The sequence below is a fragment of the Takifugu rubripes genome, chromosome 20, assembly GCF_901000725.2.
Source record: "Takifugu rubripes chromosome 20, fTakRub1.2, whole genome shotgun sequence".
NCBI lineage: Eukaryota > Metazoa > Chordata > Actinopteri > Tetraodontiformes > Tetraodontidae > Takifugu > Takifugu rubripes.
Genome location: NC_042304.1, coordinates 14,236,050 through 14,261,623, shown reverse-complemented (window position 1 = coordinate 14,261,623; position 25,574 = coordinate 14,236,050). Strand labels below are relative to the sequence as shown.

The following is a 25,574-nucleotide window of genomic DNA, read 5'->3' as shown; positions in this document are numbered from 1 at the left end:
GCACTGCCACAGGACAGGGTTATGAAGCCCTCTCAGAGTCACAGATAGTCCCACAGCCTGTGACACAAACCTCAACAGACATGAAACTACTGTGTCAAACATTTAGGATCCACGTCTGACATGCTGAGCCTTCCCTCTAGCGTCTCAACGTGACTACCGCTTGACTTTGGTATTTATCTCTCGCTCCTTCATTTAGTCTTTCACTCCAAGTCTTCGTGTTTCTCTCCATCCGAACTGCACGTTTAGAGAAGTGACTTCAATCGGCTGCACCTGCCTGAAAACAAGGAACAAGGACAACCCTTGAATTGCCTGGCAGTAAGAGCGGGATGCAGAATTCAGATAAATGTGATGTTGGATGGCTTGAAGTTTGTTGCGTGAGGCGTAATGAACATTGAACCAGATACAGCAGCAGCAGTTTGATACTGATTCTGTGAGGTTTACCCAAAAAAAAAAAAAAAAACAGACCTTTGCTCGCGTGTGCGCAGCAGCAACGTTGTGTATCAGAAAAAGAACCAATTAATACAAAGGAGAAGCATCCTGAACACCTGCATATATTTATAATGTTCTCCTGCATTATTGCTGTGCCCTGATTTACATCTGCAGATTATGAATGAGGGGTTAATTTGTAGAGATGAGTGCCAGTATTATTCCAGTAAATGCACGTGTTGAGGAGGTACAGAAGCTTGTGTGTTTGTCTGTCTACCCTCGTTTTATGTCCTCACCAATGAGGAGCCATCATGCAATATTAATTCCTACTATAAACAGCGTTATGAAATCCATTGTAGCACCAACTCCAGGTAAATGCATTATTGATGACATTTAATGATGTTGAATTAGCATACGGGAAATCCTCGTGACCTGCCTTGAGCGCTCCCTCTTGCATAACAGCGAACTGTTCTTTTAGTTGTAATGAGGAATGTGTTTACGTGCTTTAATTTCTCCTGGAGTGGAGCGCCATAGGCGGAGGCAGTGCGAAGAGAGGGTCTGCTTACATATGCAGAGAACACAGCGTGTGTTTGTGTGTTTGTGTTTGTGTGTGTTTGTTTATTTGCTCTGCTAAAACTACCTTGTGCAGTGTCTGACCTTGTCTTCTTATCTTTGAAGGAAATAACTACTGTTTGTTTATTTTGTAATGAATTATATCATAGAATACAACTAAAACTAATCGTCAGTGTGGTTTAATGTAGATAAATTACTTTTTATACCATTAATGCCTAAATTGGCATCCTGTTTCTACATTTGACTTGACTATTTGTGCTACGCTGCTTTTTCTTCACTGCGGTTTTGCTCGGCTCCTTAAGTCGAGTCAGTAAATATCTGTTTTTCAGTTCTTGGCTGCAATCTTGCCTGCAGATTCAGGGATAACAGACGAGAGCTGTCTTCCTCTTTGTTTGCGTTCTCCACTCAGCTTCAGCCTTTTGTTGAGCAGCAAAGGAGACTTTGAGATGTCCGGCAAAAGAAGGGAAATGAGGAGACTTTATCAGGGACTAATCTTCTTATAGGACAAATTGGTTTTCCTGGGATACTTTCAGTACTCCACCTGTCGGGTCTGTACCACACCAGGACCCTCTTCTCTCTCTCTACACTCCTCCCTCCCTTCCTCCTTGTCCACCTCCCTCCTGTTCCCTCACACCCCCTCTTATTCACATCATAAAGAACATACATTGCTGTCACTGCTCATTTCTTCACGCAGACAGAAAGTGTGATGATGTCCTGATCATCTGTTTTCCTGCCAGACAGTGATGTCTTTATTCAGCTCTAATGGCTGGAGAACTGTGTACGTTGCCAGCAGAAGCAGAGCCACGTTATCATTATAAAGATGAAGGAAACACGCAGCCACAGAATTAAGACGGATGGAAGGCCCGGAGCAGAAAATGATTTACACATTTCAACAACTACCTTACAAACAGTTTATATCAATTCTTGTTGCAGCTCAAACTAAGCTAAGCATCCTTTACTTGGGCTTAAGCACCGTTGATGCAGTTAACACATGGAGAAAGAAGGTTTGGGGTTTAATTCTGGCAGTGTGTGAGTGGCTGTGACTTTTTTAACCTCAAAAGGAGCCTGAATTGGCTGACGACACACACACACACACACACACACACACACACACGTATGCCAGTATGCAGACACATTTTCATACACTGATCTCTGCTGATGGGCACCGCAATGCCAAGCCAAGGTCACAGCAGTTCCCTCCCCTGCCGTCAGCCTCCTGGCCATGCAGAGTTCAAAGGACCGGCCCTCTCTCACGGCCCCCACAGCCTCTGTGTCCCGGCATGGATCTGGTGACCTTGTGATACAAAAAAAAGAGAACATTTATTGTTTTTTTGTTATGCTGTAATGCTAAAAAGCAATCAGGAAACACCGAGTTGGTCCAGGTCGTCACATATAGATAGCAATGATGGAGATTCTCAGCAGGTCCTGAGGGATCTAGTGGCCTACTAACTGCTGCCTACGCATGTATTTTTATTTATGTGTATCAAACAAACACACACACTTGCACGCTCACACATACGCACACTGTTTTGACCTTAATCTTGGTTGCAGCTGCCTTCACAGCACTTTTTGGCAAATGCAGAAGTTTGTGAAATTTGAGTTTTGCTTTGCAGTGACCTCAAAATGAGACCTTTGGTCTCATCCAGAGGGGGACGGCGTGAAGAATCGTCCATATAGTCCATCACTGGGAATAATAGAGGAATTACCTTGTAATGTACCTTGTCACAGGAGCAGAGAGGGGATTTGCATGTTACGTGTAATCTCTTTACCACTGAAATAATTGGACTTCACTGTGAGATCATCCCATCAGAGATGGCAGGAGATTAACATTCATTGTGGACGTTCATGGGAAGTGAAGATTGGATTGGAAAAAGGGATCTTCTAACGAGGCCCGTGGATGTACAGAGATTAGGTTGCACCATCTATATTGTTCACCCTTTAACTGAAGTCATCTCTGAAGCCCTGTGGTACACTCTAGTGGATGGTTATGGATTATAGGGATCCCACCCCCCTCCCCGAATCTCAACTAAGGAAACAGAAATGTTAGATTGGTTGTTTAAGAATTGTAAATCCGACATTATTGTGATGCAGAATTATATGTGTATATATATATTTTTTTTGAATTAATTTATTTAAATTGACTCGCTCTGAGCCTTTAATTGGTATTTTTGTGTAAAAATTGTATCTAGATTGCAGGAAAGGGTCTCTCAGATGCTACAGATTTACTGATTGTTTGCAGGAGTGACGCATCTCACTGGCTGCTTTAGAAGTGTGTTACACTTAAATCCTTCCTACATTCAAGTCAGGTTTTGCCATTTAATAATAGAATTTCAAAGGCACTTTGGTGTATTTTGTCCTGGTTAAATGCAAATCAGGTGTAAAATATTTTATAATCTGTACTTTTTTTGCACAGTTCATTTTCAGTTATATTTCTCTGCCCAAAACTGTTAATCCGAACAAGAAGTCTCACATATTCTTGTATTAATTCATTCATAAGGTGTAGAAGAACCAGGTCTAAATTTAAATACAGGTACCATATATGAAGAATGACTGCAGTAACTGATGTCCTGAGCCTAAATTTGCCTCTGAGATAAGCCATAATTTCCATACACGGGTTAGGGTTAGGGTTAGGGTTAGCAGATTGCCTCCTATTAAATGATGCAAGATGTCGAAAAACCCAGTCTGTGAGCAGAGGGGAGGGGAAGAAGCTGCAGGCAAATACATAGCCCCCTAAACACAACACACAGACGCACGGAGGAATGAAAAGCTGTGTCGTAGACTTCCATTCATCAGCTACCCAGGGCTGACAAGAACAAACACACTTTGGCCAGTTACAAAGGGAAAGCATTCCTCAAGACCTTCATTTGCACAGCAAGTGAGGCCAGGAACCTGACTTCAGGGTCCAATCTGTGTGCACGGATTCACAGAAAGCAGAGGTTATTAGGGGTCATGACTCTGTGTGTGTGTGTGTGTGCGCGCGTGTGTGCGCGTGTGTGTGTGTGTGCGCGCCAGTTAGAAAGTGGAATTAAGTTATGAGAGGAGAAAAAGAGAAAAGTACAAGACCAAATGAAGTGATTAGATAATGACCTTATATCTCAAACAGTTAACGTCACACACTGATATGTGACACTATATTGACAGTGATTGATAGTTGTCTGACTGTAAAGCCTTTTGTTTAAAAAAAAAACAAAACATCAAACACAGTTGAGGGAGCCACCGTTGGTCCTTGACCAGCTGGACTGAGTGGAAAGAACAACAGCTTTGCAGGTCGAGTGATCCAATCTGGCTTTCCTTCACCCACATGGATGAAGACGACTTCAGCGAAGGAAAGCTAGATTCATGGGCTGTGTGATCAATAAGCCATTAGCAAGCAAAGAAGCAGACGCGGTCAACATTTGTCCTGGAACCGTCGCCCTCGGCCGTGCCCCATGAGTTTCCATCCTGGCGACTCTCTCGCTCTCTCTCTCCATCTTCTGGAGACGGGTCCCGCTGCCAGACAGGTTGAGCTTAGCGCCGGGCCGATGTCCGGGGATGTGCCTCCGCCGATGCGCTTTTGCAAACACGGCAGTGAGACGTGAAATGAGATTTCACTACTATCATTACTTCACTGAGGAAGAAGGCCACATCTCACTCGGAGTGAACGCCCGGCTGCCCCGCCGCTCCTCCTCGCCCCGGCGCAGGCATGTCTAAGCATCTCCGAGATGGATCGATGCAGCTGAGCTCTGTAAGCTGCCTCCTGCCAGCGGAGGCAATACTGTACGGTGTAATGAGTTGGGGATATTAAGCACATGAAGCAGCCAGTCTTAACTAAAGGTGAGACGGACACGATTAGCGTAGCGAGAAGCTTTGTTTGCTTAAGTTCTACAGGTGCTTGACCCCAATGATCCAGGAGACACAGTGAAGGTTCGTATCTCAGCCTTCTCTGGAGGACATTTCTGCTGAGCTGGCAGCAAAATATTGAGCCAGATATTGTTTGTCTTGTTTTTCTCGTGTGAGAGAAGTAAAATAAAATGATTTGAAGAATGATTGGTGAATGGGGAGGGGGTGCAAATGCAGTCAGACCACGTTGGTTTGAGCTCTTCCATGGCTTTAGTCATTCTCAAAGAGCAGGTCCAGAGCCAATGTTTGCTCGGCAGCCGGTTGGAATGTCATAAATGATTCTGTTGGATGATGAGCGGAACAATGAAAGCGCGCTCGCTCGCGCCGCTCTGGGTAGACGTCCTTTTGAAGCCGCATCTCAATCAATCGTCCATCACATCCGAGCGTCGGCGCCGATCCTTTAAAGCCGCGCGCTCACCTTGCTTGTATTCTCTGGGCGTGATGAAAGTGCATGAAGAAAATGTTTTTGGATAATTTAGCAGGGCTCTCCACAGCCGTATATTTGCCAAAGGGCATGTTTTTACATCAAAGGGGCAGCAGTCAGCCGCCAAGAGCTCACAGCGACGGCAGATGACGAAATGAATGAGCCGAGATTTGATCAAAGTCCGTCATTTTGGCATTTTCCTGTCAATCTGAAGTGGGTCCGCTTAAACGGGAGTGAAAATAGTTTTTAAAAAAATCAATTCAAATGAAAGATTTTAACATTTTGCAGAGTTTTTCCATTTATTTCTTTTTCAAAACAATAGCAGTCACTGAAAATGGGCCTCACTTTCCTGCGTGATTTTTTTTAAAACCAGCTGATTGATTCTAAGCAGAATTTTGAATTTATTTTTTGCCTTATCTGCTGTTGCGGTTGGGTTTCTGTCGGGTGCTTCCTGGTTCTCCTGCAGAGAGACGGGCCTCGTTGCCAAGCCCAGGACGATACCTGCTGTTCCCCTCTGACCTGGCGACCCCCCCCTGGGCTCCAGTCCTCCTTCAGACTGAGGATGAATGGTCATGGTGGATCTGCCTCTGCATAATTAGCGAGAGCTTTTGAGATTGTTTCTTTCTTTTTGGCATTTGTGGATTCATTACGGTTCACGTTTCAATAGTTTATGGGTTCAGAATAATCTGCACTAATGATGTGATAATGATATGCATTAAATGAATCCAATTTGGTTTATGTTGTTGCCCAGATCCACGTCTGATAATTTGATATAAACTTCAAACAAACAAATGCTGCCGCACTATTAAAAATGCAATGATTATTAGTATTTCTTCGGGGTTTTTTTGGCAGTTTAAATTAATTACTTTTGTTCAGTTCAGTTTGGAAGGCAGCTTTCCTGCTGCCATGATAAATATTTTAACTGCTCTATATATTATACTTATGTGTGTTTTCCAGACTTATTGTACAATTAATGTGATCACTTTTGTGAATACCTGCATTGAAAGTATGTTCTTCCTGAAATGTCTCACTTTTTTTGTATAATATCTGCAACGCCAATGGTCAAGAGCAATTTGCTGGTCCATAATAAGCTAGAACTTTCCATTAAAATCAGGTTTTCTTTGCCTTCTATGAAGCATCAGGCCAACAAATTGTTGTATAGAGCTGTGAGGTCCAGGCCACCTCAGAGAGATCCTATTTGAATACACACTCAGCCAGTTTTCCGTGTTGAATGGTTCCATATCTATCAGCTTCCATATATGTGCTTGAGTTGGAGTGTTGGCAGAGGGGCCTGTTGTGTTTTCTTTTTTCTTTCTGTTGCAGCATCCTGCGTTTTAGGCTTTTTCAGCCAACATCCTTCATCCTCAGCCTCTCCTGTCGTATATTGACAAGGCAAAACAACCGTTGCGGCAACTGTTGCAAATCCTGGCACCTTCAAGCTTTTACTGTGTGCTTAGCAAACAGAGACGAGCATGTGTGATGAGCAAAATAGGAGCTTAAAGGTGCGTTTATCATTTTAATTCCGAGATTCTTAAAGCAATAATTGTGTGTTTATGCGGAATTCATCTTTAAGTGGCCAAAGAGATAATGGTTCTTATTGGCTGCTCTGGATAAAATGCTCTCCACCTTCTTTTAATCAGCAATAATGAGACCATTTGTTTTGCGAAGCTGCGTAAGGACGGCGCTTATCTCCATGTTTGCCATTAGAGGTACTTATTGCTCAAACAGCCTGCTGTCACTAGTATCTATCAGAAAGTTTCTAGCAAATTACTGTCCTGTTTGTTTAAACTGCCTTTTTGGCTGTTGCCTTTATTTTAGATGTGCTTGTTTTGCACCTCTACCAGCAGCATCCAGGCCTGGTTTTCATTTTTATTCCACTTCCTGCTTTTTCATATCCTTTAATTCAACCTTTTTTCTCCATTTGTTTATTCTTATCGGTAAATTTCCCAATTTCAGTGATTGAGATCTGTAGAAATAACTGCAATGCAGTTGCGTGGATGCAGAGATCTCTGCACTTTTCCACATTGTAAATTGTCTCCACTGCGTCTGATCTGTGTATGCTTCTTATCAGAGGGGGCCCCGAGTTTTCACAAAGAACTTGACATGTTCTCATTTCTCACCTCTGCTTACTTGTCTCGCAAGCAGCTACAGACTTCAGCAATCCCAGGTTTCGATGGAAGTCTTGGTTAGTTTAGCTTGAAATGTTTCCTCCAGCTCTACAGGCTGCGATTTATAAAAGACGCCACCCTTCAGCCAGTCATCTCCAGCATTTGAAACTACATCTCTTACGCCTCGACAATGTTCTCCTGCCAAAGAGTTGTTGAGGGCTCTGTCCGCTAATGTGTGGATGTCCAGGCTAAATGATGGGGAGGAGGCCCTTTATAAAGTATAGGGCTCATGTTAGGGAGAGAGAAGGGGACAGCATTAATCTCAGAGTTCAAGCCTATAGTTGTCAGCCTGTATGGGGTGGAAGGGCTGAGGCAGACTGATGCACAGGCTTAAAGACCTTTAGTGAACAATGGCTGCTCTGTGTTTGAGAAAATGGAAAACAGAGTTCAGAGTTTAGCCTCCACATCCTTTTCTTTCACTTTGCTCCCATTACGTGATCTTTTCTCACCAAGTGTCCAATTTGACCCTGTAGTGTATCTCCGTTTTCTCTCATTAAGCAAAGCTTCATATAGAGTATCACCACAAAAACATCCATTATGCCCCCAAGTCGTCGCAGCAATTATTAGCATTTAGCTAATAGCTCAAAAGTTACTTTGGGGAACGGAGAGTTCAACCTTCTCTGTTTGCCTTTTCCTCTGATCCCCTGATGGGAATAAAGACTTCTATTATCTAATCTGTTTATATATTTTATGAAAATTATAAATGGCCAACTAGCAAGTAGCCAACTAGCTTTGCTTTACCACCATAACTGTCTCTCGTGACGTATCCGTGATGGCGCTTTGATGTGTTAAACATAAAACAGATTCACAACTGTTGCCTGTTGTGAGTTACTTACGCGAGTTATTTACAATAAAACCTGTGAGTTAGCTGCTAAATTCAAACCCGCTGTGGAAACATTTTAGTAACCAAACATCTGTCAATGGCAATGCTGGGACTATTTTAGTCGGCCTGGACGGTGCAGGTGCAATTTGGGCATATTTGGCAAAGAAGCTTCTGTTTTCATCAGAGATTACAGACTTTCAACGCGAGATCCCGTCTCGCATCAAAATTCCGAGTCTGTTCAGCTTTAGCCAGGTCAGGATGCTCCTTCTTCCCCTCCAATGACTTCAAGTAATTCAGTTAGGATCCACAGGAATAAAAGGGCTGAAAGGTGGATTGTTCCATGCTTGACTGAAGTTGGGAAAATCCACCTGTTTATCTGTGTGGAGGCGAACTGATGGGGGCGCGGAGCATCGCTGACAACCTTTCACTTTTCTCTCTACTTAACAACTTGAACACAACACAGCTTCAACATAACATGTGTAGAATACAGCACACATCCTTTGACATGTTAGCGTTAGCAAAATTGTTGCTTTTATCATGGATATTTTGGTGTAGATGTGAACACTGATGGCCTTTCCATGGATTTTAAAATAACCAATGGTTGAAAGACGAATAAACTCATCAAATAAACCCTCAAAGTCAGCATTTTTTTAATGTCTTAAAGATTTCAAGGTTAAACATCCTTATGATGCTTACCAGTCATCCAGCTTTCTATGCTATTTAATAGTAATGAATAAATGGAAACTAGAATTTTGCTTCATCCTTAAATGCAGATTAAGTTTCGTCAAAAATACAGCCTCACGCACTTTTTAGCGGGAGGGATTTCATTACGTACTCAATTGGATTTTCCTCTCTTATGTCACCGGTCTGCCCCAGATTTGTCATTTTCCCAGCACTGTTGGTTGTTTGGAGCGTTCAGCGGTGGTGTGGGCAGTGTTGTGGTACCATTCAGAAGATAATTGGCTCGCTGCCGAGGCAGCTTTATTCTGATGCAATCGAAGTAGCGCACGGCGTAAAGGTTAGGGTGATATTAGGTTCCATACAAATGAGACGAGGACAATACACACTGAGGCAGATGTCAGAGCTAATCTCTTCTTTTTTGCCCAACTGGTGTGTGTGTGTGTGTGTGTTGAGAGAATTACTTTTATGTGGAATAAATGAAAAAGTCAGTGGAGTGTTGAGCATTTAGGACAATTGGAGTTATTAAGAGACGGTGACGTTTTCAGCGCATGACAGACAAAAGTAGATCTTTGTTAAATAAGAAGTGAGTAGATTCTACATAGCAGAGGTTTAATATGTGGAAATCGGTCTTCTGGACAGTTGGCCAAATGTCTTGCATCCATAGACGTTAAAACCAACCACTGCGCTTCCTTTCAGCGCCCGTGTGGGATCCTCTACTCGGCTCGCTGTGTTTCGTCCAGCCTCTGAGTGCCTTTAGATGTAGTAAGGGAAATCAACTGTGGCAGAGCTGTAAATTATTCCTCTTGGGTGCTAAAGGGGGCTGGAGCACACGCTCGCTCCCGACCGCTATTCCTCTATCAGGGCCCAGTCGGTTCCTGTGGGCCCCTTATCCGTCAGGCATGAAAGCTTCAGCCAGGCAATCTCGGTGACATGCAGCACATAAAGAGGTTGTTTAGTGTGCAGAGAGAGAAAATAGACAGGAGGTGAGTGATACAGTGCTCAGGCAGAGCAAAGCAGTTCAGAGCAATAATCCTGGAATAATTAGACCACCATAATGTAGATATTGAATTAAATTATCAATGGCAAGCTTCTACAAATATGAAAATGACATTAAAAGCCTGAAGCTGTAGAAATTTTGGGTTTTTTGGTATGAATATTTACATTCTGGATTCATTCCTCCTGTATTTTCTTTTCAGACGAGCTGTGAAACTTCTCACCCTATTTCTCTAACTAGCTGAGCAGTTTGCATCCACTTACACTGACTTTGGTGTCGGTGTTACTCTGAGGAAACGCTCACTTTCTCCTGACTTTAGCTGCTTTGTTCCTACTGTCAACGCGGCTTCCTCTTCTCAGTTTTGTCCTTTGACAGGTTCAGAAGCAACATTCTCACTCGTAGTAAATCAGAAGGGTATTCAGACGCGGCTCCGCACAAACGTCTGTAAACAGTTTTTGTGCTACCAAAGCTTTGTTAAAGATGTTCAGGATACTTCCACCTTCCTCCGCGCTCTTTTGCATGCTTATAAAAGTGATCTTTAAAGCGTTGCTTACATGGTAGACAAGCCTCAGCTGCCTCACCCCCGCACCATTACTCCTTCACCGCCTGAAAGAGGACTTCCTTGCATTCTGATTGTGGGCCTGTCCTGTTCATAGAGCTCTAAAGAATATTAAACAGCCTGGCCTCTAAGGAGTAATCAGGAAGGGACTCAGGAAAAATAGCAGGAGACATATGATAAATGGCCGGGCCCGTATTGTTCTCATTATTTGGAAAGGGCCAAACAAAATAGAGATGCGCTGTGGGTTGTTGTGTAACTGAGATCAGACATTTGAAATTAGCATTCCAACAGATAAATGCCAATCTTACCCCTTTTCTAAGTATCAGGAGATACTTTACCAATCGGTGCTAATCAAGGATAACATCAAAAATGGTGATCTGTTGATATGATAAATACATTTAGACACCAGGACATGTCTCAATAGGTTGAGGCCAACTCTAAGAAGCTGTTTAGCATGCGATCACTTTCTTTCTTGATTGCTTTGTCCCACAATTGTGCACCTAGTTTTGAGTCTTACCTGTCGCAGCCCTTTGGCACAGACGACTTTGATGACTGCTATCAGACGCGTTTCATGCTGAGCTCGATGAGAAATTCCCCTGCGGGATTCTGCGTCAAACCGCCGGAGGGGAGATAGTTGGGCCTGCGTGGATTGGAAGAGAATGTTAGTCTGGATGAAAATGACCTGTGTGCGTCCAAATGCGACTTGGTTGTGAGAGTGAATGAATTGGCCAGTTGAAAGAGGACAGAAGACGGGGTCGTTACTTCAGGATCCAGCCAAAGAGCCGGCATTTACACTTTGTTCGCTGGAAGCCGAGTGTGAAACCTTGATCAAGGCCAATTTGCATTGCTGGATGGCCATGAAGAGGTTGGTTTTGTTCTGTACTATCGAAAAGCCGTGCCCGCACACTGCAGGCTCTAAAACCTGCCCACCCCACCACGGACGGGCACCCACCCTCTGCCCTTCATCCACGTCCCCTTCTGGCACTACTTTTGGCTACGATGGACGGTGGTTATTCCACCATTGTGTTGTTTGGCCAAGAGTACCTGCTGGGAGCCCTTTCATCAGCCCTCTCTGGGGTTTTTCAGTGGAGTCCAAGGGCACCCCCCCAACACACACACACACACACACACACACACACTTACAATCCAGCAGATGTAGATTTCACCCATCTGAAAAACAAGGCGTCATCCGCGAACACTTTAACATACATGGATTGAAGTCAGGACCACTTTTGTCGGATTAACTGCACAGATTGTAATTTATTCCAGCTAAATTCTGAGTTATCTTTGAAGTGAAAGTGAAGAAAGATTCCCCACAGACCTCCTCTGTACTCCCCTGTGACTGCCTGTTGAAGCTTTTAATGAAGGGGGAATGGTGTGAGAGACGGCCGAGCAGACAGAAGTTGTGTGTGTGTGTGTGTGTGTGTGTGTGTGTGTGTGTGTGTGTGTGTGTGTTTGGGTAGTAATAGGGCTGAGAGGCGAGTGTCTGGGTCGTATTTGTATTCCAGTGGGTTTGGGTATCCGTGGATACACCTAGGTGACTGGGAAGCATGCATAAAAAGGAAATGGGAAAGAGGTTATTGCTCAAATGTGCCCACTGATACCACACCATTCAACAGAGCCACACAGTGAGAGGTAACTTTAGGTCACTTCTGTCCAGAACTGTCCTCATCTGTGGCTACCATCCTTGTTGATTAGGTTTGCGTCACTGTTTGATGGTAATTTGATGCTTCTGCTGAATTAATATATGGAAAGTAGGGTTGAAATCCTCACAAGGAAAACCTTGCCCCAGTTCCCCGCGGTAAATTTAAACAAATTACCCAAAAGACAGAAACATGAAAGGAATAATTATCTATCATAAATATCCCCGCTATGTTAAATCAGCAGATGCCTGCAGAGGAAATGGCCTTATTTGTTATATTTTGCAAGGTTTTTGACCTAAAAATATGGGTTTTTCCTTTGGGTTTTTGAAGGTTTGGTGAGCGATACCACTGATTTACAAGCTTTCCAGCCACAGCACAGTAAATATAGTCTATAGATGAACATGTGGCTGTGTAGACCCCAATGTTCACGTTAGTTATGGTGGGGTTTTGATGCAAAGATGTAATTTAAAACTATTGGATGGACAAACTAACCCCCCCATGCCATTGATTTAATTGTAAAATGTGAACTTTCACACCTCATTAATGACCACAGAGCTGCTCCAAGGAGTTTCTCCCGTCTGTGCCGAGATGCTTTGAGATTACAGCAGACGGACGAGCTCTTTTGGCCGCGTTATAAAGAAAGATGATTCATAAGCCGCAACAAAGGCTGTGTCAAATCGCTCTCCTCTTCCCTCCCATAAAGTTCCCAGAGCAAGCAGAATTGGGGGGCCACGAAGAGTCGATCCATCTTTCAGTTAATCAGTGTTGCTACATGTAGGCCTTAATTGGATTATCTGAACTTGGTAAAATTGTGCTTTAGACACCAGTGATGAAATCAGTCAGTCAGACACAACGTTGAGTTCGGGGAAAAAGTCCGCACCGAGATGCTGCTGAGCACTGTGGGAATGTCAGGAACCGATCAGGATCACGGGGAGGATGCACAATCTGGTTAGAGAGACAAATCACTTTATTTCCCACAGTGCTGGTGTATTCAACAGAACGTTAACAGTCATAGAAATTACACCAACGGAACCAAATAATCCTGAAATTCACTACAAAATAACCTACTTCTAGTTGGTTTCCTTTCTTTTCTTTGTTTGTTTGGTGCAGTCATAGAAATTGCATCCTGCTCTTTACTTTTCTCCTAACCTTGCTTCAATCAAGCACTCAAACCAATCTCTTCACCCAGTATTTATTTTAATTTTTACATTTATTTTCAAACAGACGAACGGTTTCATTTAAGGACTCGCTGCGCTTTAAAACCATCCGTGCGTCACAAGACACAACTGTCTGCTAAAGGGAAAATGGATGGGAGGACAAGAAGAAAGGAGAGAAGGAGCCAAAGTGCCAAGGATGCGAGCGAGTGTGTCAGAGGAGCGTAGCAGACAAAAGACGGCGACTGGGTACAGTGGTTTGTTTAACTGGGAGAACACAGAGAGGGGCGGGGTCGGGGCGTCACACAACATAATGGTGTTCCACAGTCACCAGACAAAGCTCACAGCGCTGCACAAAAGCACATCGCAGGATTTGTTTTTGTCACTTTGGCAAATATTAGTTCTCTTTTATGCACATCTGAGCTAAATCACAAAGAAGCAAGATTGTCCAAGCAACCCAAGTGCTGGTGACCTTTGTAGGGCTGAGCGTCGCTTCCGCCTGACAGCCATTTGTGATCGAATAGGCTTCTTTTGGATCGTCTGCGCGGGGAGAAACGTGCCCCTCTTTATCTGCAAACGCTCAGCAGGCTTTGTTTGGCTCCCCAGCACCTCTTCCTCTCCCCGTTTCCATGACCACTCCCTCTGGCCAGCGCTGATTTTTGATAATAAGCCCAGAAGTAATTTGTCATTTGTGGAGCGACGAGCGCGCCCCATGCCTGCGATTCGGGGCTTGAATGGCGATGGTGGAAGCACCGGGGTGGAAATGAGGGGAAATACAAGAGTGGCGGGGAGCATAGATTCATACAGTCAGCGGGAATGTTGTTTTCTCGTGAAAGGCTTTTTCCTCATTGTTATCGGGTCGGGGTATCTCGCGTCTGAGTGTCAGTCAGTCACTCAGCAGGAGAGTAATTACAGAGCTGTGTTGATGAATCTTGATTTTGCCACTGGAGTGCAGCTGCTTTAATGTTTGGAGTTGACCTTCAGGATCAGCAATGACCATGCGATCTATTTAAAAAAATGACTTTTCTGGAATTATCAGGTTATTTATCAGTCAACATTTCTGTGTCGACAATGAAAATCTAAAAATATGTACCTGCATGTTCAGCACACACACACAAGCGGGCTGCACATGTGTGTGTTTGTGTGTGTATCCGTGTGGGTAACCACAAAGGGATTGACTAACTGTGGTGTTATATAGTACTGTATATCCCCTCCCCCAGTCCATCGCCATCGCACCGCTTTATGACTCCAGTGGGACATTTAGTGTGAGTGAACGCATGAGTAGGTGTGTGTAAGTGTATCTCCTGACCTTTGAAACGAGGTCACCATAAAAGCACTTTTTTTCCTCCTACTGTGCCACATTATAACTCCAATTAGTGAAATCCCATCAGCTGCGTTCAGACCCATAAAAACACATCTGTAAACTCAAATTGAAATATTACACAGTGAAGCACGCCGAGGAAGCTCATCCATCTCGATTTCGCTGGGGATGACATCACTTTAAATGCATTGACAGCCCCCTGGTAAATTTAGTGCTGTAGGGGTTTTATATGTGTGGGTGGGGATGGGCTAAAGGATCGTAAAGTTGATGTCATTAAAACGATGACCCCGTCTAGGAAAGTGACCGTCCAATAGTCTGATGAGATTGGAGCACCGGGGTGGGTGGGCTGGTGAGGTATTAAGTGTTTCTTTGTCGTCTGTGTGTGTGTATGTGCATCACAGGGCAAGTATCAGTGTCTGACTGTTTAATAAATCAATGCAGGTCAATCTGGAGAGCCGGATGTCACCCAGATGGCCTGTTGCTGGGTGTGTGTGTGTGTGTGTGTGTGTGTGTGTGCGTGTGTGTGTGCGTGTGTGCGTGTGTGTGTGTGTGTGTGTATAAAGCTGGGCTGTTTACAGTACATCTTAAAAATTGGAAAATTGGTCTTGCCAACTTCATTAGTGCATGGCTTAAACACAGCTTAAACATTGCTGTCTCAACTATTAATTAAAGTAATTAAAATCATTCTATATGATTTGAATGTCTGGTGGTGCAGTTAAAGAGAAAATTCTGGAGGCAGAGTATCACTGACTGGCACTTGTCATTTTCTAACTTCCATTAATGTTCCTTGGGATCATAATATGGTCATTAATCCCCCCAACACCATCATCCTTGTTGCCCTCTATGTCTAAGCTGCTTTGCTGAGCTGTAATGCCATTCTTATATATGAGGGTACGAGCATCAGGAGCCCAGAATGTGCCAGGATTTGGAGGGTCTGCAGCTTTGGCAGACATCATTATTGAGTAAAAATCCAGGGATTTGGCAACAACACGAAGCCAAGAGGACAATGGCTTAACATGCCCCAAAGAGATGCTTCATTTCCGCCGGCCAAGTGCATGCATGGAGGGATAAATTAGTCCTGTACCATATGTGTTGTCGATTTTGCTTTCCCAATCTAAACATCGACACATTAATCAAGGCCTATGTTGCATATCTACACTACATGCTCGCGAAGCCTGAGCTGTAATGTTAAATTAATATTTGTTAAAGGTGTTAGGCATAGATGGTTGACTCAGAGGGCGTGCTTTTAATTATTTCTGCTAATGTGATCAAAGAGAGCGCAGACTGCAGGCAGAGGCTGCCGTTTAAGCCCTTCCGCTCCTGTTGATGATCCCCCCATGTACATATTTATTTATTTAATTGCCTTCCCCAACAAATGCTCATATAATTATTCTACCCCACGTGCTGCTCATTTTAATGTAAATCCCACCAAAAAAATGAAACGTATGAAAGCTCGTTGATGGTTGTACCTTCATGCAGGATCACCTTTACTCTGTTCAACTTCTCAAGTTCGATTCGCGGCTGCGTTTGACTCACCGAAGCCCCCCGGGCGTGACGCACCTGTGTCCAGAGAGGGAGCGTGAAATGGTAGCCAGCTCCTTTGAACCAGTGGGTGGTGTTTGATGTGTTCCATGGAGCCGAATATGTGGTGTATTTGATCTGGAGAGCCGGATCCTCACATCTCCAGCTTTTGTAGTTTGTGTTGAACACACACGTTTATGCACGCACGTGTGCAGGCCTCTCAAATCTAAAGAAATCTAATTGCACAGGCTTTTAAATCCCTTCCAAAACTAAAATTATGTTTGGTTATTCCCGTACTGTCACACTGGTTGGCAGTAATGGTTCAGCCTCTGCCCGCTGATAAACGGCCTCTGTCCTGATACTGAAGCTCCACATTCTTTAACTCTTTAACCAAGGGCAACAGCAGAGGCAAATCCATTTTTCGCCTCTCCCTCCACTTTCTACACACACTCTGACCGACAAGCGTAAATGCATAAAAATAAACTGTTTATGCCCATAACATTTGTCTCATATATATTCTCAAGTTCATACTTTTCTGAGAAACTATGCAGTTTTGGGTAAAATAAGTCTCCTAATCTGTCACATAATATCTACATGTTGTTTCATTGTGGCAGTTTTATGGATCCTGTCTGGTCCATACTTACCTGCCATCCTGCTGGGATAATCCAGTAATGGGTGCAAAGCACAACTGTAGGTTTTCCCGATCTTTTGTGAGGAATTTTATAAGCAGAAATGATTTTTATGGGATTCATCGATGAATAAAAACAGCACATGTGAACATATCGAGGTTAAAAAAAAAACAAAACTCTTCAGTTTCATGTTATATAGGTTAAACTATCATGTTTTTAACCTCAGGGTAAAATTTGAAAGTGTTAAATCGATGACGGTTCCTCAGTACAGTATGTACACATATATGTTCCCTCCCTGAGCTCATACAGATGGTTTGGGCTGATCCATATGGATGACACATCATGCACGGCCCCTTTCAGTGCATCATAATGTAAATGTAAGCAGCTGCTTGTGTGTTTGTGTATGTGTGTCTTTTCAAGTAGTTATTGTTTTGTGTGTGTGCGTGTGTGTGTGTGTGTGTGTGTGTGTGTGTGTGTGTGTGTGTGTGTGTGTGTGTGTGTGGTGCAGTTTTTTGGTGCAGCGAATATCCATATATTGCATTATGTATGATGTCCTTCAACATTTAGACCAGATGTTGCTCTTTTGTCTTATGTCTAACATCCACTGGCGTAATTTTTACAGAAATAAAAGGTCATGCTTGTTTGTGTACAGTGGGGAAGGGCCAAGGTGAATCATATTCCTGAAGCAACTTGGTTTTTTTTTATTTTCAAAGGATTACAGAAAAGTGTGGTCAGGTTTTAAGGAATCCTTCTGGGGTTTGGATATTGTCCACAACACCAGTGACTCCGGACATAAATTGAATGGACTGAATGGGATTATAGTGAGCGCTGCTGGGATCTTAAAGGTGAAGATTAATCTAGGCGGATGTGTGTTTTAACCTCCACTGTGGTTCTGCTGGCTCTGTTATCACGCTGTAGGCAGAGATGGAGGGAAAGATGTTCAGCGGGGGGGGGGGGGGGGGGGGGGGGGGGGGGGTACAGTTTTTTGTGTTTGATGTGAAGAAGAGGATTTCCTCCGTCTGTTGTGATTCCAGTCCGCTACACACCACCTCTGCATCCTTCTTAACCTTGTCTCCTACTGCTGCACCCATAATCCTTTCCCCTCATCTTGTCTGTTTACCTCTGTCTGCAGCTCTGCTCCCCCTGTGGTCTCCAGGGATACGCTTTTATTAATTCTAGGCCCTCACCTTTTTCCAATTCCATCACTCTAAGACTTTCTCTTCCTCCTCTATTCTCAGAATTATTAATCTACACTAAAGGTCCCTTTGTGTTTGTTGGCCATATTTTTCTCATACATACAAATATAATGAGCAATGGTAGACATGCTTTATCTGCACAGTAAACTGTTCAAAGCCAACCATGTATAGAAGCTAATATATACATTTACACACTGAATATAGCTTATTGTAGCACATCCTCAGGGCAGTAAAAGGTTGACTGCAGTACTGAACCATTGGAAAACACCGATCACCAGTACAAACTCACCTGAAATTAAGGAAATAACAGGAGAAGCAACAGGAGAAGCAACAGAAGAAATTCCATCCTAGTGATGTGCGAAGCTAAAAGTAGAGTTTGAGTGACTGAACAGTCGTGTGCTACAGGAAATGCTCTGGAGCTACCTTGTTACCATAGAATAAGGGTGATTTAAAGCGCGACACAGCTTAAGTTACATTTTCATCAGCTTTAAATAAATGGTCACGGAGGTGGTCCACAGCAGCGCCGGACTTAAGTGAAAGATGAGAACCTACACAGTTACTTTCGCTGCTGATCAGAAGAAATCACCCCTGTACAAATGGCACTAGAGAAAGCTCGCAGCATTATTCATACACACACGCTCGCCATTTGTCACCCACCTACCCCCCTTGTATACAGTATATTTCATCATGGTCAGGCCAAAGTCATTGCTACCAGGTTCAAGCAAGTGCTTTCTCTTTTCCAGCGGCTCTTGCTGTCAAATAGAGCCCCCCCCCCCCCCCCCACACACACACACACACACTTTTACTGTGATAGCCTCAAGCTTGGTATTGTTTGCCCATGTGTGGAAATAGTTTTTGAGTCAAAAGAAACTTTATAATAATCTGAAGCAGGTTCTGATGGTGGCCGAGCAGAAAAATTCCTCATCCGTTTGAGGGCTGATGTCCTGATGGAATGAGACATGCCCTGTAGTTTCCGTGCTTTTGCTTCCACTGATGCTTCTGCTATGGCTGCCAATGCGCGGTAACCACAGAAGAGCTCAAATACCCCTGGAGCATCCACTCCGATGCTCAGACCTGTCGAACTGGGTTTATTCTTCAGAATTCTTCGATCATCCTGCTCGGAGCAAAGAGCGTTTAACATAATTTTACACCTGAAGTGTGTTAAAAGGTTGAAAATGGACTGAATCCTCTTGTTGTGGTGTTGCTAATGTGATATTTCCCTTCACAGCAAAGAAGACATGCGCGACCACGGACTTTACCTGTAAGAACGGCCAGTGCGTTCCAGCCCGGTGGCGCTGCGATGGCGAGCCAGAGTGCGCCGATGGCTCTGATGAGGCTGATGCAATCTGCAGTAAGTATCGTAGCTGCAAAGACGTATAATTTCCAACGGCTGTGTGTCGAGATGAACGACGCCACGGCTCCAGTTTGCGTACTCTGCTAGAGCTGAGGGCAGTAAGGGAGAGCGCCAACTGTGTTCTTTAAACAATCCAGCCATATGTGTCTCACTACATCAGCTCACATAAACCTGTCTCAAGGTTCCAAAGGCAAGGAATAAAGCTCGGAATTTCAGGAATGAATAATTGTGCGTATAGGAATGCATTTGGCAGTTATTGTTAGCTGTGTTTGCAAGCAGCAGGTCACGTGTTTTTGCACTCACATACTTCATCAGCTTTTACAGTCTGTTCTCAGCATGTAATCACGTAATTATGAGAAACTGAGCACTTTAGAAACAGCCCTTATTGGAGACGCTGACGCGTGTCGAGGCCACATGCTGCCACAATGATGAAAACTGAACACTTCCCACAGTAGTTGTGCGATTTCTGTTCTCAAATCACTCAACAGTTATTGTAGCAAAGGTAGAGACGTGTATGCAGACGTATATATTGCAACGTTTCCACCTGAATTTATACATCAGTGTTACGCGACCGGTCTTTCATAAGTCACTGAACCGAGTGCAAATTAAAGGTCAGTCTTGTGTATTTTTCCGCCGATCAGAACTTCCTTCGCGGCTTCAACTGCCACCAGCTGGCATTTTTTATTGAGATGATTTTGAAAGAGGTGATCAAAGACCCTTTTGAAGACCCTGGAAGTGTGATCGGGCCAGTTGTGACGTGTATAGAAGCGTCTGTATGCACTCACACAGCTGCGGAGTGTGCCCTCGCATACCGTTGACTTGTGTATAGTCGATTTCTGCACTTAGTATTCATCACAAGGTGAATCTGTGAGTCATTTCATCAGATAAGTGGACTTGTGGTTTCGTCTCATTATATCTAATCAAGGTTGAACGCCGCGAGAGCTTTTCAGACGCATCGATCCCGTCGGCCACACGCACATCCGTGAGCGTGTGTGAATGGAGAGATGAGTGTAAATGGTTTCTCATGTGTACATTTCTTTAAAATATATCCCGCACGTATTTAAAATATCTGTTGGTAATATTATCACCCTGTGGCCAGTTAACTGGTTAAAGCAGTTTTCAAAAGCATCAAAAAATAATTCAACAACTAAAGCAAACACTCAGACTCACCTATCAGCCTAAATCCTGCGTTGCGTATAAAAGTCCTGTAAAGGCATCAAATACAGTTTGGTTTTGCTTCATGTAATCTAGGTTTGAACATGTTACGCTGGCTTGTATCACATCCTCTTTACTCCGTCGTGTCGTCCACTTTTTGATTAGTTCAGTTTAAGTAGAGTCTTTGATTGAATCGATTTCCCTCCGAGGGAATCAATGGGCTGATCTGTGAGACCGCTGGCGGACTGCTGATTAACTATGGACCGCCGATGATGCCCCTGACAGAGCAGACGATCTCTCACAAGCTCCTCAGGAGCCGGCTGTAATTACACATCTGAAAATGAATCTGGGCCTGGAGGGGCTCCTGCGGACCATGTTCACATCAGAGTGGTGGTTTAGGCATCAAAGAGGGGGCCTGTCTGCGCACTGTGTTCTGCAATAATGTACAGCACTGATATCATTTGTCATATTCGCTGCGGCGTTAGTCCTGTTAGCAGCAACCAGAACCTATTGAGTAAACGGGTGATTGATGAAAATAAACAAGGCGGACGGGTCAATGTAGCTTCAACGGAAACACTGCTAATTTCCTTTGCTGGGTTTGCTTTTAAAAACCTGTCCTCAGCGACCACATAATTCATACGAGGTGTTTATCGGTCCCACCAACTAACACAACCCAGAACAACCCATTTTTAACACCCCGGCCTTCCTTTTTTGGACTCATGTCATCACATTTTCAGCCTATTCTTCACAACAACAGCACTTATTCACCCTTGTGAGATATAAAGTTCCTTTAAAGACAACAGACCACAAGCTTACATCTATACGTACTAAGCTTTTAAAAAATGCTTATAAATTGCTAAAACTATAATAGCTGTTTTGTTGTACGGCAGTCTGCAATCCAATAAACATGCTGAATGATTGCTCTTTCATTAGCTCATAATTATAATACGCACTTGTCACCACCCGAGTACTGTCCCCATCTCCCCATGTCCTCAAATGCACAAGTGCACAAGGGCAAGTATGCTCCAAGTTTACATGATCGGCCCGTTTTAACACCTATTCATCAGCCTTTACTTGTATCCCACAATGCATTTCACCTTGGCCATGACCTGCAGCAGCCATGGCGTAAAGTACACACTTGCTCAAGCTCACAAGTTTGAACTGGCGTCCTTAACATTGAGAAACTGCTTTAATTTTTGGCTGCTCGTCTTTTCTGTGGGTTCTTTGTATTCCGAGCATGATTTAGGTATCAAATTCCAGGTGTCGTAAATCCTGCAGTTTGAAAATTAGTGCAGATCGGAGGAGCCGTGTTGTCGATTTCCAGAGTAAATTAATGCGTGGGGTCTCTTTCTGCTCTGCTGCTGCATAGGTGCGCTCCAGGGATTAAAGGAGCACTTCTCACCACCCAAGTGTGACAAAATAAAAGGTTATTAGAGTGACTCTCAGCCACATATCAGGCCGCCATGCGAAAGCCAAAGTGATGCTTCTGATGTTTGGAAATCAAGTCAAATGCTGTGCAAAGAGCACTTAAGCTTTGTCTGATTTGGAAGATATTTTATATTCATGAGAAAAAGCCACAGACATCCTGACACGGGCTTTGCTCAACAGCTTCAAACCTCATTCTTAAGCATTAAGAGGAGAAAGACAAAGAGGAGAAATTAGATAAGAGATTCAAATCCTTCTAAAAATCACAAACTCTTGTAATACAGAGGTGCTGATATGAGAGCTGATATTGAAGACTATGAAACTTTGGGCCTTTGCACTGATCATCTCTTTTATTAATGAAATAACTCAGCAACAATCAGGCGTTGATTAAAACATGTAGCCTCTTTGAGGATTCTTCCACAGCACAAGCCAAAACTTTCTGACTCAAACTTTGCTTCTTATTGAACTCCATCTGGTGCAGATTTGTCTAAAGACACAGACTGTCAAAATGGAGCCTTTCATCACAGCGGGGGGGTTTCCCCATATTTTGGTAGCCTTGATTTTCAGGGCCTCTGCAAACTTCCTCTTTTTCTATTTCACAGAGTTATTATGGGACGTAACTGTAGACAGTGGAGTGCAGGACAGCTGTGCAACATCTGGTTGTTCTGGCTTACTACTTCCATCATGAACCATTTTAAATTAGAAGAGTGGGGAAACAAGAGCTGATTCCAGTTCAGTGATGTTAAAACTGTAAACGTTCATTCCAAATAAAGGCATTTAAGTGTTGCTCATGGCAACGCTGAAGAAAACGCAGCTTCACCAATCTGGTCTCTAAGCAGTCATAAAATTCAGTCTTGTGGGGGTTGAAAGATTTTGCTGGGTTAAGCTCAGAAAGGCTGCATTGTGTTTGTTGTTAAGTTTATTTACAAAGGAAGGAGAAGGAATAAACTATTAATGGTGCTGGCTGAGCCACTTTATTTTACCAATTTTAAATGGTTAAATGAGTCCAGTATTGCTTCAGTTGTGCTCATGTGGTACTCTGATCAAGCTAAAAGTGTGGAACAGATGTTTTAATCTGTCTGAGATGCTGATCTGAGAGCAGCTGCGATGCCAGCTGTCCATCCCAACATCTAATGTTAAAGCTTTAACTTTGACGAAGCTCCACTGTCAGCAGCTCCGCCCGCCCCAGTCGACTGAGGTGTGTTTTTCCTGAGCCGGGGATCCGGAGACAATAGGCGGGCCCACCATATTACAGCGAGGGGGCAAGAGGTCACGCTGGTTAATTGTTTTGGAATATGAACGGGAAAGATCCCGTGAGTTGCATTGTGGGATGGCTTCAATTTCATGCTTGAGGCAGCGTTAGCACCAGACATAATTTCCCAGGTGGCGTCTCCCTCTCTCCCTCTTTCTCTCTCAGTAACCTTGTTTCTCATTCAATCAGGTCAAACCTGTGTGTGTGTGTGTGTGTGTGTGTGTGTGTGTGTGTGTGTGTGTGTGTGTGTGTGTGTGTGTGTGTGTGTGTGTGTGTGTGTGTGTGTGTGTGTGTTAGAGGCTGGCATTTGAAAGGTGCACACGCTGTGGCCACTCTGATATTTCACTTCAGACTGATATAATTTATCTTTAATCTGCTACAGTTTTTTCCAATTGAATGCTTCAATTTACTTGATGTGAGTCTCTCACACACACGCGCGCGCGCACGCACACACACACACACACACACACACACACACACACACACACACACACACTCTTTCCCTTGGCTGTGTCAATTACCTGCCCAACACAAGTTTCCCTGTTCCCTGCACTGCAGATTAACACACTTATCAGTGACGTTGAGTTTAATATCGCAACAGTTTTTAAAGCAGCATTGCCGCGACTGTTGTTCAGGGACCCGCTGCGACGGTTTGGCACACAAACTTCCATTCAATGATTCTTTACCAAACAGGATTTGCAGTACAAGCAAGAAACAGAAATGTAGCCATCGAAAATAGGAAACAGTTCACACAGGAGTGGCTCTCTGCTCGTACATTTAACATCAGCACAACAGTTTTATCAACTGGCTCCAGGTTCTTGTGAAGCAAACTTGTTTTCATATCTGTATAATTTATTCTTTACGCTTCCAGTTTGCCTATATCAGCAACTGTGTGTGTTTAACTGAACAAGAACTGCTGTTTATGCCAACCCTCCTCCCTTGTTTAGTTTGTACGTGCCAATCAGACGGGAAAAAGTCACCGACGCAGCAGCAGCCGCCATGCCGTTTTTCCTGCAACTCAATTCAATTCAATTAGTGACCCCTGCTTGTGGCTGGTTACCATTGATTAGTGATCAATATGTTTCTGCTCCTCGGTGTCCTGAGGAGCTAAAACATCCTGATGGGATTGTTTCTGCCAGCGATTTCCACCTGTGTGCAAAAGCATGACAACCATTATCTTATGAAATCGTGTCAACTGGCTTATTACCTTTGGTTTTTGTGTCCAAATCCTTCTCTTTTCAAGAAGGTCAGGAAGCTCAGCTGAAACCTAGCAGGAAAAAAGTGTTGAAGGCAAATATGAGCCCAGCTGGAGACAGACAGGAAGGTCCTGCTTTAACATAACAAACGCAAACAGCATTCATCTTGAACCAATCGCTTAATACAAATACCAAAGGTCATCGAATCAATTATAGGGAAAAATAATATATACTGAGCAAATCCAGGCATCCATTTTTTGTATGCACTGTTCTCGTCCTTTTTCCTTCCACTTCTAGACTTTTATTGCTTGCTAACATCGGTGTTATTTCTGGTTACGGCTGCAGAATATATAGGTATTATTGTTGTTGTTGTTGTTGTCATGAAAGCATCACAGGTACTGGAAAACTTACAAATCCAGTCAGGAGACTTCAGATAGCAGATAATTAGTCCGCCTTTACGAGCCATCTCTGCAGCTGTGCCCCGACCTGGACTGTGAATCACCTGCCACAAAGGAAATGAGCTCAGAGATCTGCTGTTGAGTTCAGCGCCGTCCTCTGTGAATCCCATCACACAGGACCTGCCTCTCACTCTCCCTCTCTGGGCTCTTTCCCCTCTTTCTGCAGCCTCGCTGAGATGTGGCACCAGCCACTGGCGCTATTTTTAATACCCGATGCGCCATCCACTAAACAACCATTAAGAGGAACCTGTTGGAAGAAAGTGGCAATTTCCTATGAGACTGCTGGTGTTGCGCTGCATTTCTTCCCCTGCGGCACTGGCAGACCTACAGTCTAGAGCGTGATAATGGTACTACATTTAATAGGCTCTTCCTCCTTCACACCGCCTTGAGAGTGAGAGAAACAGAAGAAGAGTGAGGTTGCATACACCACTGCACATCCTTCTTGAAGAAATGTCCCCGAGGAGCATCAGGACGGCAGAACAGAGTCTTCATAGTGAACTTTTTCAAATGTATTCGTGTCCTCGTGCCGTGGAGCTGTTTACAAAGACGCGTTTGCCGAGGCCGATTCCTAAATCTTCCACGGAAAAGTCGATATGCGATATACAACATTTGCAAAATGAAGATCGCAGCAACGTGGAGAGGTCAGAGGTTAAGGGTCTAAAATCACACCAGCCAATCAGACGCATGCAAAACCAGGTTTTCAAAAAACCAAACAGTCCCCATGAATGAGTTATTTTAAACAG

At 43.8% G+C, this 25,574-nt stretch overlaps 1 protein-coding gene across 4 annotated transcripts in view; it reads left to right on the top strand.

Annotated features, from left to right (window-relative positions):
• Positions 1-25,574, top strand: part of lrp8 (low density lipoprotein receptor-related protein 8, apolipoprotein e receptor) — an 86,872-nt gene that overhangs the window by 22,874 nt on the left and 38,424 nt on the right. For all 4 annotated transcript variants that reach the window (XM_011615113.2, XM_011615111.2, XM_011615112.2 and 1 more), the window contains exon 3: positions 19,220-19,342. In XM_011615113.2, the coding sequence (XP_011613415.2) occupies positions 19,220-19,342 (123 nt within the window). The remainder of the gene's footprint in view (positions 1-19,219; positions 19,343-25,574) is intronic.